The sequence below is a fragment of the Oncorhynchus kisutch genome, linkage group LG11, assembly GCF_002021735.2.
Source record: "Oncorhynchus kisutch isolate 150728-3 linkage group LG11, Okis_V2, whole genome shotgun sequence".
Taxonomy (NCBI): domain Eukaryota; kingdom Metazoa; phylum Chordata; class Actinopteri; order Salmoniformes; family Salmonidae; genus Oncorhynchus; species Oncorhynchus kisutch.
The window spans coordinates 23,862,259-23,877,258 of NC_034184.2; the positions used below are offsets into that span (position 1 = coordinate 23,862,259).

Consider the following 15,000-nt stretch of genomic DNA (forward strand, 5'->3'; position numbering starts at 1 on the left):
GGCTGTGATTGGGAATCCCATAGGGAGACGCGTCATCCGGGTTTGGCCGGTTGTAGGCCAGCATTGTAAATAAGAATTTGTTCTTAACTGACTTGCCTAGTTAAAGGTTAAATAAAAATGTTGTAAAAAAAAGAATCCCCATCCAACCTGACAGAGCTTGAGAGGATATGCATAGAAGAATGGGAGAAACTCCCCAAATACAGGTGTACCAAGCTTGATGCTGTAATCGCTGCCAAAGGTGCTTCAACAAAGTACAGAGTAAAGGGTCTGAATACTTATGTAAATGTAATATTTCAGTCTAGTATTTTTAATAAATGAGCAAATATTATTTATTTATTTGACTGTTTTTGCTTTGTCATTATGGGGTATTGTGTGCAGATTGATGAGAAGAAAAAATATATATCCATTTTAGAATAAGGCTGTAACATAACAAAATGTGGAAAAAGGGGTCAAGGGGTCTGAATACTTTCCCAAGGCACTGTATATAGTCACCTATTAATGAACTATTAAGAGGACAATTTAGCAGTATAAGGTCCAGATAACATAACAATAACAATGAAAAGTTTCTATCTTATTTGAGGACATTCATACAGCCCTGAATCAGCCGTATGAGCAGAGATGTAAACAGGTGTTTAAGTGTTGTCGTTCCTGTGTGCATGTGTGTGTGTGTGTGTGTGTGTACCCCAGGTAGGCGCTGAGACATAGACAGGTGTTTTTGTGTTGTCATTCCCGTTGTACCAGCGTCTGAGAAACTCTGCCCCCATCTTCAGAGCACCTGTACCCCCCAGACACTGCACCGCTCCCACCTGACAGAGAGAGACAGGAAGCGAACGTGAGAGAGAGATAGGGGGTGAGGGAGAGCGAGAGAGGGTGACCGAGAGAGAGAGAGAGAGAGTAGAGAGAGAGGGGGAGAGATAGACAGAGGGAGAGAGAAGGTGGTGGCTGATACACACTAAATAAGTGACTTGATAACTACTTAGGAGCAATGTAGCGCACCAGTACAAATGTAAATATATTCCTTTAAATTCAGCTCAATATCTGCATAATCATGCACACAACACAACTCCCCTAACACAATCACACTTCAAAAACGACCCTACCCTGTTCTCCTGGATGGCAGGGCTGTCTTCTCCCAGGGCGATCTTGGATGCAGAGGACCTAAACTCAGGCAGACCCAGAATGGCCAGGTACTCATGGTTCAGACTGTTGTCCGCTACGATGATCTTCTCCACCTTCTTAACCACGGGCAGCACCCAGGGCTGGCCCTCATCTGTCCTGTAGGCTGGAGGGAAGAGACACATTTACAGGTTAAGTTTGTTTTACGGTGCAAATGTTGCAGTAGCCCAATTCTGGCCCTATGGCTCTCTCTCCAGCTGGCATTACTGCCTTGATGAGCAACCCACTCAAGAGGGGAAGGTGCCAATGAACACTGACAACCTGAGGAGAGATCTAACTCAGATGGAAATGTCACAAACACTCTCACCTGCGCTCTACTACACTAGAAGCTTTACTGCTCTGCAAGATCCAAGTAGACTAATATGTAATTAGGCCTACCGTATGTCTCATCCACATGAAAAAATACTATAGTATACTATGGTATAAATAGTATAGTGTTCACTGTAGTGTTTTCGCAGTCTTTACTGTAGTATTTACAGTTTACTACAGTATTTAAATGGTATACTAAGCCCCTAAATAAGATCTGGTGCAACCAGTTACCCTCAGAAGTCACATAATTAGTCAAATAATGTCCACCTGTGTGCAATCTACGTTTCACATGATCTGTCACATGATCTCAGTATATATACACCTGCTCTGAAAGGCCCCAGAGTCTGCAACCCCACTAAGCAAGGGGAACCATCAAGCAAGCGGCACCATGAAGACCAAGGAGCTCTCCAAACAGGTCAGGGACAAAATTGTGGAAGTACAGATCAGGGTTGGGTTATAAAGAAATACCCGAAACTTTGAACATTCCATGGAACACCATTAAATCCATTATTAAAAAATGGAAAGAATACGGCACCACAACAAACCTTCCAAGAGAGGGCCGCCCACTAACACTCAAGAACCAGGCAATGAGGGCATTAATCAGAGGCAACAAAGAGACCAAAGATGACCCTGAAGGAGCTGCAAAGCTCCACGGCGCAGATTGGAGTATCTGTCCATAGGACCCCTTTAAGCCATACACTCCACAGAGCTGGGCTTTAAGGATGTGTCACGCCCTGACCTGAGTATTCTTTGTTTTCTTTATATATTTTGGTTAGGTCAGGGTGTGACATGGGTGATGTATGTGTTTTTGCACTGTCTAGGGTTTTTTGTAGGTGTATGGGGTTGTTTACCATCTAGGTGTTTATGTATGTCTATGGTTGCCTAGATTGGTTCTCAATTAGAGGCAACTGGTTATCGTTGTCTCTGATTGGGAACCATATTTAGGCATCCATCTTCTTTGGGTATTTCGTGGGTTATTGTCAATGTTATGTTGCTTGTTAGCACAATGTTTCTTTAGCAGTCACGTTCGCCTTGTTAGTTTGTTTGTTTGGTTAGTGTACTTCGTGTTTTTCGTCTGCGCTTTGGTCTCCTCAATACGACGACCGTGACAGGAAGAGTGGCCAGAAAAAAGCCATTGCTTAAAGAAAAAAATAGGCAAACATGTTTGGTGTTCGCCAAAAGGCATGTGGGAGACTCCCCCAACATATTGGAGAAGGTACTCTGGTCAGATGAGACTAAAATTGAGCTTTTTAACCATCAAGGAAAACACTATGTCTGGTGCAAACCCAACACCTCCCATCACCCCAAGAACACCATCCCCCACAGTGAAGCATGGTGGTGGCAGTGTGACGACCCTCCCACTCTGTCTGCCGTATTCTCTCTTTGTTCTTGTTTCCTTATTAGGATGCCGGTGGGCGGAGTTGGGAGGGTCGTCAGCTACATGGGAAACACCTGGGCCCAGTGTGTCCCAGGATAAATACACGACTTCCCCATTCATGGACGAGACTCTCTCCATGCAGACACCTTTACAGATTTGGTTGTGTATCTTGGTGGCCTTTTGGTTGTTTGCTTTGGCACCTTTCAACACCCTGCATTATCACATTCATGCATGCAAAACACTCACTTACACTACTGATTACTGATTACACACACCATTGTATATTGTACTTAGTTTACTTTATTTAATAAATATGTTTTATCTCCACGTTGTCTCCCTTTTTTTACGGGCTTTGAGCCAGTTCGTGACAGCAGCATCATGCTGTGGGGATGTTTTTCATCGGCAGGGACTGGTAAACTGGTCAGAATTGAAGGAATGATGGATGGCGCTAAATATAGGGAAATTCTTGAGGGAAACCGGTTTCAGTCTTTCAGAGATTTGAGACTGGGACAGAGGTTCACCTTCCAGCAGCACAATGACCCTAAGCATACTGCTAAAGCAACACTCGAGTGGTTTAAGGGGAAACATTAAAATGTATTGTAATGGCCTAGTCAAAGCCCAGACCTCAATGCAACTGAGAATCTGTGGTATGACTTAAAGATTGCTATACAACAGCGGAACCCACCCCATTTGAAGGAGCTGGAGCAGTTTTGCCTTGAAAAATGGACAAAAATCCCAGTGGCTAGATGATAACAGAATTATGTTCTCCAGGTACATCACCAAATTTAATTATATTACTCTGTCTGCAAACCAGAATTTGTAAGATCCTGGTCGATTGAAACAGACAGAGGCCCAGCTAAATGGTCAAAAAGGTTTATTCACGGAACGTTCTGAAGTCAAGAATACAAATCAATTAATTTTATACTGACTTCTCACGCCCACACATTCACCCAGCCATACGCACACACACAAACAGACTCACACACATGTCCTGCTCCGCACACACTGTCTGTCTCACTCCCCAGTCGACAGAGATGGTGACTTTGTCCTTGAGACGTACTCCCCGTTCTCTCCCAAATCTCTAGTCAGGTCGGCACCAAGCTCAGACAGTCTGTGTTTAAAATACCATAGACATATTGTCTTTACCCTAATTCTGACTAGGACTACACATTTATTGATACACATTTATTGATTATGACTTTATACATTCTAATCAATTCCATACAATTATATGTTTCAGGGCGGAATATTCTAATCATTCAATTAACAGACAATTCTCACCTATCACTAGATGTGTCAAGCTTATAGAGACATACCCCAAGAGACTTGCAGCTGTAATTGCTGCAAAAGGTGGCTCTACAAAGTATTGATTTTGGGGGGTGAATAATTATGCACGCTCAAGTTTTCCGTTTTTTTGTCTTATTTCTTGTTTGTTTCACAATAAAAAATGGTTTGCATCTTCATGTTGTGTAAATCATATGATACAAACCCCCCCCAAAATAAATTTGAATTCCAGTTTGTAAGGCAACAAATTAGGAAAAATGCCATGGGGGGTGAATACTTTCGCAAGCCACTGTAATGTAACAAAATGTGAAAAAAGTAAAGGGGTCTGAGTGCACAGTATACTTTCCGAATGCACTTTATAGTATCCTACAGCAGTAATTCCCAAACTGTGGGGGTGCAAAGGGTCAGAACCCAGTCTGGCTTTCAACTTACTACTGAAAGTTGCAATAGTAGAATGCTCAAGGTGCAATTTCATTGGGTAGTGCATCAGCAGTTTTCCTCAAGTCATGTCAGTCATTGCAGACCATAGAGAGCTACAGTTGAAGTCGGAAGTTTACATACACCTTAGCCAAGTACATTTAAAAACTCAGTTTTTCGCAAATCCTGACATTTAATCCAAGTAAAAATTCCCTTTCTTAGGTCAGTTAGGGTCATCACTTTATTTTAAGAATGTGAAATGTCAGAATAATAGTAGAGAGAATGATTTATTTCAGCTTTTATATCTTTCATCACATTCCCAGTGGGTCAGAAGTTTACATACACTCAATTAGTATTTGGTAGCATTGCATTTAAATTGTTTAACTTGGGTCAAACACTTCGGGTAGCCTTCCACAAGCTTCCCACAATAAGTTGGGTGAATTTTGGCCCATTCCTCCTGACAGAGCTGGTGTAACTAAGTCAGGTTTGTAGGCCTCCTTGCTCACACACGCTTTTTCAGTTCTGCCCACAAATGTTCTATACGATTGAGGTCAGGGCTTTGTGATGGCCACTCCAATACCTTGACTTTGTTGTCCTTAAGCCATATTGCCACAACTTTGGAAGTATGCTTGGGGTCATTGTCCATTTGGAAGAACCATTTGCGACCAAGCTGTAACTTCCTGACTGATGTCTTGAGATGTTGCTTCAATATGTCCATATAATTTTCCATCCTCATGATGCCATCTATTTTGTGAAGTGCACCAGTCCCTCCTGCAGCAAAGCACACCCACAACATGATGCTGCCATCCCCGTGCTTCACAGTTGGGATGGTGTTCTTCGGCTTGCAAGCGTCCCCCTTTTCCTCCAAACATAATGATGGTCATTATGGCCAAACAGTTCTATTTTTAGAAGATATCCCTCTAGTGGTGTGGGGGCTGTGCTTTGGCAAAGTGGGTGGGGTTATATCCTTCCTGTTTGGCCCTGTCCGGGGGTGTCCTCGGATGGGGCCACAGTGTCTCCTGACCCCCCCTGTCTCAGCCTCCAGTATTTATGCTGCAGTAGTTTGTGTCGGGGGGCTGGGGTCAGTTTGTTATATCTGGAGTACTCCTGTCCTATTCGGTGTCCTGTGTGAATCTAAGTGTGCATTCTCTAATTCTCTCCTTCTTTCTTTCTCTCTCTCGGAGGACCTGAGCCCTAGGACCATGCCCCAGGACTACCTGACATGATGACTCCTTGCTGTCCCCAGTCCACCTGGCCATGCTGCTGCTCCAGTTTCAACTTCCACCTGACTGTGCTGCTGCTCCAGTTTCAACTGTTCTGCCTTATTATTATTCGACCATGCTGGTCATTTATGAACATTTGAACATCTTGGCCATGTTCTGTTATAATCTCCACCCGGCACAGCCAGAAGAGGACTGGCCACCCCACATAGCCTGGTTCCTCTCTAGGTTTCTTCCTAGGTTTTGGCCTTTCTAGGGAGTTTTTCCTAGCCACTGTGCTTCTACACCTGCATTGCTTGCTGTTTGGGGTTTTAGGCTGGGTTTCTGTACAGCACTTTGAGATATCAGCTGATGTACGAAGGGCTATATAAATACATTTGATTTGATTTTTATTTAATCAGACCGGAGGACATTTCTCCAAAAAGTACGATCTTTGTCCCCATGTGCAGTTGCAAACCGTAGTCTGGATTTTTCATGGCGGTTTTGGAGCAGTGGCTTCTTCCTTGCTGAGCGGCCATTCAGGTTATGTCGCTATAGGACTCGTTTTACTGTGGATATAGATACTCGTGTACCTGTTTCCTCCAGCACCTTCACAAGGTCCTTTGCTGTTGTTCTTGGATTGTTTTCCACTTTTCACACTAAAGTAAGTTAATTTCTAGGAGACAGAATGCGTCTCCTTCCTGAGCGATATGACGGCTGCGTGGTCCCAAGATGTTTATACTTGCGTACTATTGTTTGTACAGATGAACGTGGTACCTTCAGGCATTTGGAAATTGCTCCCAAGGATGAACCAGACTTGTGGAGGTCTACAATTTTTTTTCTGAGGTCTTGGCTGATTTCTTTTGAATTCCCATGTTGTCAAGCGAAGAGGCACTGAGTTTGAAGGTAGGCCTTGAAATACATCCACAGGTACACCTTCAATTGACTCAAATTATGTCAATTAGCCTATCAGAAGCTTGTAACGCCATGGTATCATTTTCAGAAATTTTCCAAGCTGTTTAAAGGCACAGTCAACTTAGTGTATGTAAACTTCTGACCCACTGGAATTGTGATACAGTGAATTATAAGTGAAATAATCAGTCTGTAAACAATTGTTGGAAAAATGACTTGTGTCATGCACAAAGTAGATGTCCTAACTGACTTGCCAAAACTATAGTTTGTTAACAAGAAATTTGTTGAGTGGTTGAAAAACAAGTTTTAATGACGCCAACCTAAGTGTATGTAAACCTCTGACTTCAACTGTATTTATCATTTGTCAGAAATGTCCAGAACAACTAACCCATGTCAGCTAACGTTTTTTTAGTCACTCAAATATCACATGAACACATAAGGAATTTGCTTTAAAACTGCACCACTTTCTCTGCACCCCATGACAAACGTTCATTTATCTGCATGTCCAGCCATGTTCTTTTCAGGACAACAAGTAGAACACAAAATAATTTCACATAAACAGTTACATTCATGACTTTTATTGACAAACATCAACAACAAAAAAATAAGATCCTGCAAAGCAAAAACCTAATAAAAATGTATCTATATAAATGCAGTAAGTACAGACATTGTTTGGTCAGTGGGAAATGTATGTCCAACTAGTCCGTGACAATTGTGTGGAGTTTGGAGTTTGTGACAGCAACTGTTAGCTTATTACAGTATTATTATGCTATGTAGAAGAACCCCTTACCTTTTAACGACTCTTGTATAGCTTGTGACTGTCGTAGAGCAAAACATGTTACAAGTGCGAGTTCGTGAGAGTCTCCGATTTTCATAGATCGCTTTGTAGCTCAAACCATTCTGACTCTACAGATGATTTTGTAAAAAGACCCAGCCCTGGGCCCCTTCGAGACCCTTGTCTCACAAACATTGCTCTAGCTCAGCCCATGTTAACCACACAGACTAATGGTTGGTACCCAACGGATGCAAAAGAAATAGATAAACACACAATGTTTAAAAGTGGTTGGAGGTCCTAAATCACAATGGCACGATGGTAGGACTCATTGGGTTAAAATGGCAAAATAAAGCCTCCATCCCATGGCAAAATGTTTGGAATTGCAGGAAATAAGCTTTAAAACTGCTAAATTTTCTCTCTGCCAACCAGAGGGTTGTGAACAGTTTGTTTCATGAACAGTGCTTGTGCCAATAGAAATAGACGTGTTATACCTACAGTTTACAACAGAATTCTATAGTAAGTACTTTAGTATTCTATAGTAAACTGAAGTCTTTTTTTTAAGTGGGTGGTGGTCAACTCTGCAAAGGTTTCTTTTTTTATAGTTTTAACGGATCAGGCTACAACCTGATGAATGTCAAAGACTGCGGCTGTGCACTTTCCTCTGCTGTCCTAAATTCCAGTCAGACATCACTGATAAGAAAGCCAAACTAGTAAGTTACTAAATCAGAGTAAACAGTGTTGTTGAGCTAAAGAGGAGAGGGCACTCCTGTCTACAGACTCTTACCTACTCAACTATTATAGTCTGTAAACATACTTCCACATCCACTTTCTAAAAGAGCCCGACTAACTGTATAATTTGTGACTGAAGTTCAAGAGAAGGGACATGGGTCTATGTGCTCTATGAGCATGTAAACACATGGTGTAGCATATGTACATATGTCAGTTATTATTATTATTATTTTCAGCCAGCTGACCACAGTACCAGTCTAATGTTAGTCTACTACAGGAAGGAATTACTGGGCCGTAGGCCTGACCTGTGCTAATCAGGGAAATTAAAACTGTTCTGACCTGCACTGCAGAGAGAGAGCAGGGGGAGGGGGAAAGAGCAGACGCAGTGTCACCATACAGCAGGTTTACACTTTGAGCATTCTGACAGCGTCCTTGCGCAAAATAGTACGCAGCATCATCTGGATATGTATGCAACAAAAGTTCAACATGCACATTCTGATACCCATTTACAAACAGAAATGGTATACCCCCTTGGGTTCTCAAGAGCTAGTTTAGGCACTGATCCAACAACATCCATCCTTTCCTCATTTCAAGTATTCCTCATTGATATGATTGGATTGGTCAAAGCTATGGCCGTCATTGTAAATAAGAATTTGTTCTTAACTGACTTGCCTAGTTCAATGTAAAAAATATATACATATAAAACATTACATGTAGTGGAATGCTTGCTTACACCCATCCAATCATGTTAGCGATTACTTCAGGTAAGGCATTGAGGCATACATTTACAGGGCCTTCAGAAAGTATTCACACCCCTGGACTTTTTCCACATTTTGTTGTGTTACAAAGTGGGATTAAAAATGTTTTAATTGTTATTTTTTTGTCAACGATCTAGCCAAAATACTATGTAATGTCAAAGTGGAAGAATAATTCTAACATTTGTAAAAAAAAAAATGTATGAAAAATAAAACACTAATATATCTTGATTAGATTCAACACCCTGAGTCAATACATGTTAAAGTCACATTTGGCAGCGATTACAGCTGTGAGTCTTTCTGGGTAAGTCTCTAAGAGCTTTCCACACCTGGATCGTGCAACATTTGCCTATTATTATTTTCTAAATTCTTCAAATGGTTGATTATTATTATTATTATTGCTGGACAACCATTTTCAGGTCTTGCCATAGATTTATTTTCAAGCAGATTTAAGTCAAAACTGTTAAATCGACCACTCAACAACATTCACTGTCTTCTTGGTAAGCAACTCCAGTGTATACAGTACTTGTGTTTAAGGTTATTGTCCTGCTGAAAGCTGAATTAATCTCCCAGGTGGTGCAGCAGGTGTTTAATTCACCTTCACAGAAGGCAGGAATCGTGGTCACAGGCAGGCAATGGTCATACACAGGTAGGCAAACACGCAGGTGAATCAAAACTAAGACTGAAGGCTATAACTGGTTCTCACAAACGAGCTAGGAAAAGGCTTAGTAGAGTCAAAACGAACAATACCTCACAAAGGCACAAACAGAATGAACTGAACTAAATAAGGAGCTGATGAGACCAGGTGAGTAACTAACACAGGTGAAATCAATGAACAAAAATGAAAGACAGAGCTACGTTCAAGAACACAAAGAAACAGGGCTACGTTCAAGAACATAATGAAACAGAACACAAGGTTGACTAAGAAAATAAATACAGAACCTTACACATTTCCTTTATTTTTTATGCTGAAAAGCCCAGTCCTTAATGATTACAAGCATACCCATAACATGATGCAGCCACCACAATGCTTGAAAATATGGAGAGTGGTACTAAGTAATGTGTTCTATTGGATTTGCCCCATACATAATAATAATAATAATAATAATATCATATGCCATTTAGCAGACACTTTTTAAGTGTCTTACACTCATGAGTGCATACATTTTACATATGGGTGGCCCCAGCGGGAATCGAAACCACAAAACACTTTGTATTCAGTACAAAAGATTAATTGCCTTGCCACATTTTTTGCAGTATTACTTTAGTGCATTGTTGCAAAAAGGATGCATGTTTTGTAATATTTATATTCTGTACAGGCTTCCTTCTTTTCACTCTGTCAATTAGCTTAGTATTGTGGAGTAACTACAATGTTGTTGATCCATCCTTCGTATTCTCCTATCACAGCCATTAAACTCTAACTGTTTTTAAAGTCACCATTGGCCTCATGGTGAAAATACCTAAGCGGTTTATTCCCCTCTGGCAACTGAGTTAGGATGAAGCCTGTATCTTTGTAGTGACTGGGTGTATTGATACACCATCCAAAGAGTAATTAATAACTTCACCATGCTCAAAGAGATATTCAATGTCTGTTTTTTTTTATTGTTTATTTATCCATCTATCAATAGGTGCTCTTCTTTGCAAGGCATTGGAAAACCTCCCTGGTCTGTGCTTGAAATTCACTGCTCGACTGAGAGACCTTACAGATAATTATATGTGCGTGGTACTGAGATGAGGTAAACACTGTTATTGCACACAGAGTGAGTCCATGCAAACTATTATTTGACTTGTTAAGCAACCTTTTACTTCCGAACGTATTTAGGCATGCCATAACAAAGGGGTTGAATACTTATTGACTCAAGACATTTCAGCTTTTCATTTTTAATTAATCTCTAAAAAGATGATTCTACTTTGACATTATGGGGATGTCACGTTCTGACCTTAGTTATTTTATTATGTCTTTGTTTTAGTATGGTCAGGGCGTGAGTTGGGTGGGTTGTCTATGTTCCTATTTCTATGATTTGCTATTTCTGTGTTTGGCCTGGTATGGTTCTCAATCAGTGGCAGCTGTCAATCGCTGTCCCTGATTGAGAACCATATTTAGGTAGCCTGTTTTCTATTGTGTTTTGTTGAGTGATTATTTTCTGTTTTCTGTTGTGTGTCTGCACCAGCCAGAACTGTTTTCGGTTGTCCGTTTATTGTTTTTGTTCAGTGTTCAAGTTCTTTATTAAAAGATATGGACACATACGATGCTGCACCTTGGTCCTCACCTTCTTCCACCTTCGACGACCGTTACAAGGCATTGTGTGTAAGCCAGTAACAAAACAATGTAAATGTAAGCCATTTTAAATTCAGGCTGTAACACAACTAAATGTGGAAAAAGTCAAGGGGTATGAATACTTTCTGAAATAACTGTAAAGTGTTCCAATAGGACCCTAATCCGCCACCGTTTTTCCATCTCTTATGAATTGTTAATAGAGGGTTTAACACCATGTGACAACAACAGAGCTTTGGCCAGATCTCTGGCGTAGCTCTGCTCAAATGTAGCGCAATGCAAATCCTTTAGTCCGGAGAGGCCAAGCAAGCAGTCACAGATCACACATGGAGATTTCAGCCTTTACGCTGCAGTGTTAAATAATAATAACACTCCATACAAAGATCCAGTCAGAAGAATGGTAATGTGTGAGTGCAATGCACTGTGTGACTAAATGGAAATGTGGGTTGTGTGACAATAAGAAAGGGGATTCTGTCTACAGTCTCTCATAGGAGGATCGTAGAGAGAGTGAATGGGAGTGAATTACTTCATGATTACAGTCAATTTATCTTAACTTACAGTGATATGACCATGACTCATTGATCTCCAGCTACAACTACCGGCATGTTCCAGTCTGTTCCAGTCCTCCTTACTGCAGTGACAGAGACACTTCTTTGGATGACTGCCAACGACAGGTTATATAGGCCTTGCTAGGCTATCTAGGGATCCTGAACAATCAGCACGGAAAGCAAAGGACATCATGCTATCCTGATTGATTGGTTAGGTGAAAAGGTCTCAACACATAGAACAGATCCAGTCTGTCACAACATTGAGGGAGAATGCAAAAAGTTGACACTTTACTTGACACCCAGTGTCATAGCACGTTATGACACAGTCAAACATGTCATAATATGTCATAAAAGCTTACATAACTTGCCATAACCTGTTATAATATGGTCATAACACTGTCATGACATAGATTTAGACTTGTTGTGACATATATTGCATACTTTTATGGCTGGTTATGACACCTACATAAGTGTCAAAACCTAAAACCTACCACACAAGGCAAAGCATTCCATTAGACCCCAGCTTGTGTCAACAGTATGATTCTGTTATGTAAAAATAAAAAATTGACCATGTTAAAGTATCATTGCAATTGCGCAAACATTGATGTCAGACATGCGCCTACCTCAATGCTCTGCTGATGATGACTGGGATGAATGCAGGAGCAGATTTCAGGAGCAGGACTGATGACCCTTTTTGACTGATGACTGATATAAGGACATGTACATTATAGGCCCACCATGGCTTATATGATTATGATGGTCATAATGCTTCTTGACCGTTTTATAAAGTGTAGTTTCTTAGTCCAAGTAAAGTGACACAGGATGGTCATAATGCTTCTTGACCGTTTTATAAAGTGTAGTTTCTTAGTCCAAGTAAAGTGACACAGGATGGTCATATTGCTTCTTGACAGCGTCATAAAGTGTATTTTCTTAGTCCAAGTAAAGTGACACAGGATGGTCATAATGCTTCTTGACAGTGTCATAAAGTGTATTTTCTTAGTCCAAGTAAAGTGACACAGGATGGTCATAATGCTTCATGACAGTGTCATAAAGTGTATTTTCTTAGTCCAAGTAAAGTGACACAGGATGGTCATAATGCTTCATGACAGTGTCATAAAGTGTATTTTCTTAGTCCAAGTAAAGTGACACAGGATGGTCATAATGCTTCATGACAGTGTCATAAAGTGTATTTTCTACAAGTGAATTAAAATACGATGAAAAAAACATGACTGTAAAGAATTTATTACAACAAAAACAAAGGATCTAAGTGACAGACTTTCAAATGAAAGGAAACTTCTTGGCAGGGAAAACACTCATTTGAATAAATGTAGGTTTTGACACTCTGATGTAGGTGTCATAACCAGCCATAAAATAACGCAATAGGTCACACCAGGTGTTGCTTAATATATATATATATATGCAATGACAGTGTTATGACCATATTGTGACATGTTATGACAAGTTATGTCAGCTGTTACGACATGGTTATGACCGTCTTCTGACACTGGGTGTCAAGTAAAATGTTACCCAGTTTTCAAACAGGGCCCTGCAACACAACATTTCAGATGATGGACTAGTTATAAGGGATTAGCTATGGTATACTAAACCATCATTGTAAGTAATAATTTATACTTAATTGACTTGTCTAGTTAAATAAAGATTAAATAAAATGTACAAATAAACACTAAGTTAGCTGCTAACGTTAGCTAGCTAGTTAGCCACGGTTGAACGGTTGGCTAGTAAATGAACTATGCGATTATTAATGGTGCAGGAAATCGGACAGGCAGCAGGTGCATTGTTATCGCAGTGGAACTCTGTGATCCAAATGTTAGCTAGCTTGCTTACTTCATCCCAGCGATTGACGCATCATCATCATCTCTTACCTCCAACTCCGAGGTTCACCTTCTTGGGGTTCGCGTCCTCTTTAAAATCATTCGACAGCTTGAATACAGCCACTGGGGTGGCTTGGGGAACCTCTCCGAATAACGACATAATGATGACTATTTGATGACTATTTGTCTAGACAAAGCGTTAAACAACCCGGGCACAAACCGCTGTGTAAAGTGCTACAGGACGAGATAGGAAAATACTTTCACCTTCAACTTGGATGGATTTGAGGTCGTCCCTAGTTAGCACAGCCACAAAGTCATAGACCCCGCCTATTTCTACAATTTCTCTTCTCAATACAATTTGATTTTAAACCTAAACCTAACATTAACCCTAACCACACTGATAACAATTGCCTAACCCTAACCCTAAATGATATCCAAATATGTCATTTTTGTTATAATTTTTACGACATTGCCAATTTTGACTTTGTAGCTTTGCCAACTAGTGGAAAACGTGGATTTGGCCAATGGAGAATGAATGGAGAATGGGTGTGAAAGACTTCACCAATAGAAATCGAAAGCAAGCAGTTGACCCAAAAATTAGCCAATCCTAGCAACGATTGAACGGGGTCAAGGGGTGCAATATTGTGACGTAGTTGACAGCTGGCGCCAATGACTAGCCTCCATTGGAGATTGACAAATTACTATGCAAATCTCGGTCGCTGAATATGAAAGAGCGGCGTTGTTGTGAGGCATTGGGATTTGCCTGCAAAAATAAATAGCCTAAATGTTATTGCATACCAGTAGTTTTTGCAGGGTTTCCAAAGCCTCATAACATCCATAGTTAAGCATTCTGCCTATAACACTGAAACAACTTTATTATGGATCTAAAACTATGCCTATACCCTCTTGTTAAAATCTCCACATCTCTACACTTTAGTTACCTGATTGTCTATTCTCTAAACAGGCAACTCAATACATTTCATCATTTGTATTTCAATCAAAGAGATTCACTGTTACGATCTATACATTTTTTATATTTGAACACCCCAATTTTTTTGAAGTCACTTTTCTATCGATCCACAAGGTGTCACCCTAAGCTTGTTATTCGTGATCCACCATGATTTCTGCCCTGTATAGAACTTGACCAGAGATCACCCTCCCCTCATCCTATATATTGTCCCAGGGACATCATACATTAGGGAACCCTAAACTGACCATAGATCAGTGTTAAAGTAACTTCCCAGTGTCTCCAGATTTGTATGAAATATGACCTATAATTACTTAGAATATGAAATTCCAAATTTTTTATTTTTTTTATTTTTTTTATTTCACCTTTATTTAACCAGATAGGCTAGTTGAGAACAAGTTCTCATTTGCAACTGCGACCTGGCCAAGATAAAGCATAGCAGTG

The 15,000-nt window shown here is 40.4% G+C and overlaps 1 protein-coding gene across 1 annotated transcript in view; it reads right to left on the reverse strand.

Annotated features, from left to right (window-relative positions):
* The window catches only part of got1 (glutamic-oxaloacetic transaminase 1, soluble), a 23,103-nt gene extending 9,189 nt beyond the window's left edge, over positions 1 to 13,914 (reverse strand). Inside the window, exons 1-3 of the mRNA XM_031835465.1 lie at positions 13,641 to 13,914; positions 1,101 to 1,282; positions 683 to 806 (exon numbers count right to left, since the gene is read on the reverse strand). Of these exons, the coding sequence (XP_031691325.1) occupies positions 683 to 806; positions 1,101 to 1,282; positions 13,641 to 13,749 (415 nt within the window). The 5' untranslated portion in view covers positions 13,750 to 13,914. The remainder of the gene's footprint in view (positions 1 to 682; positions 807 to 1,100; positions 1,283 to 13,640) is intronic.
* Between the last annotated feature and the right edge of the window lie 1,086 nt (positions 13,915 to 15,000).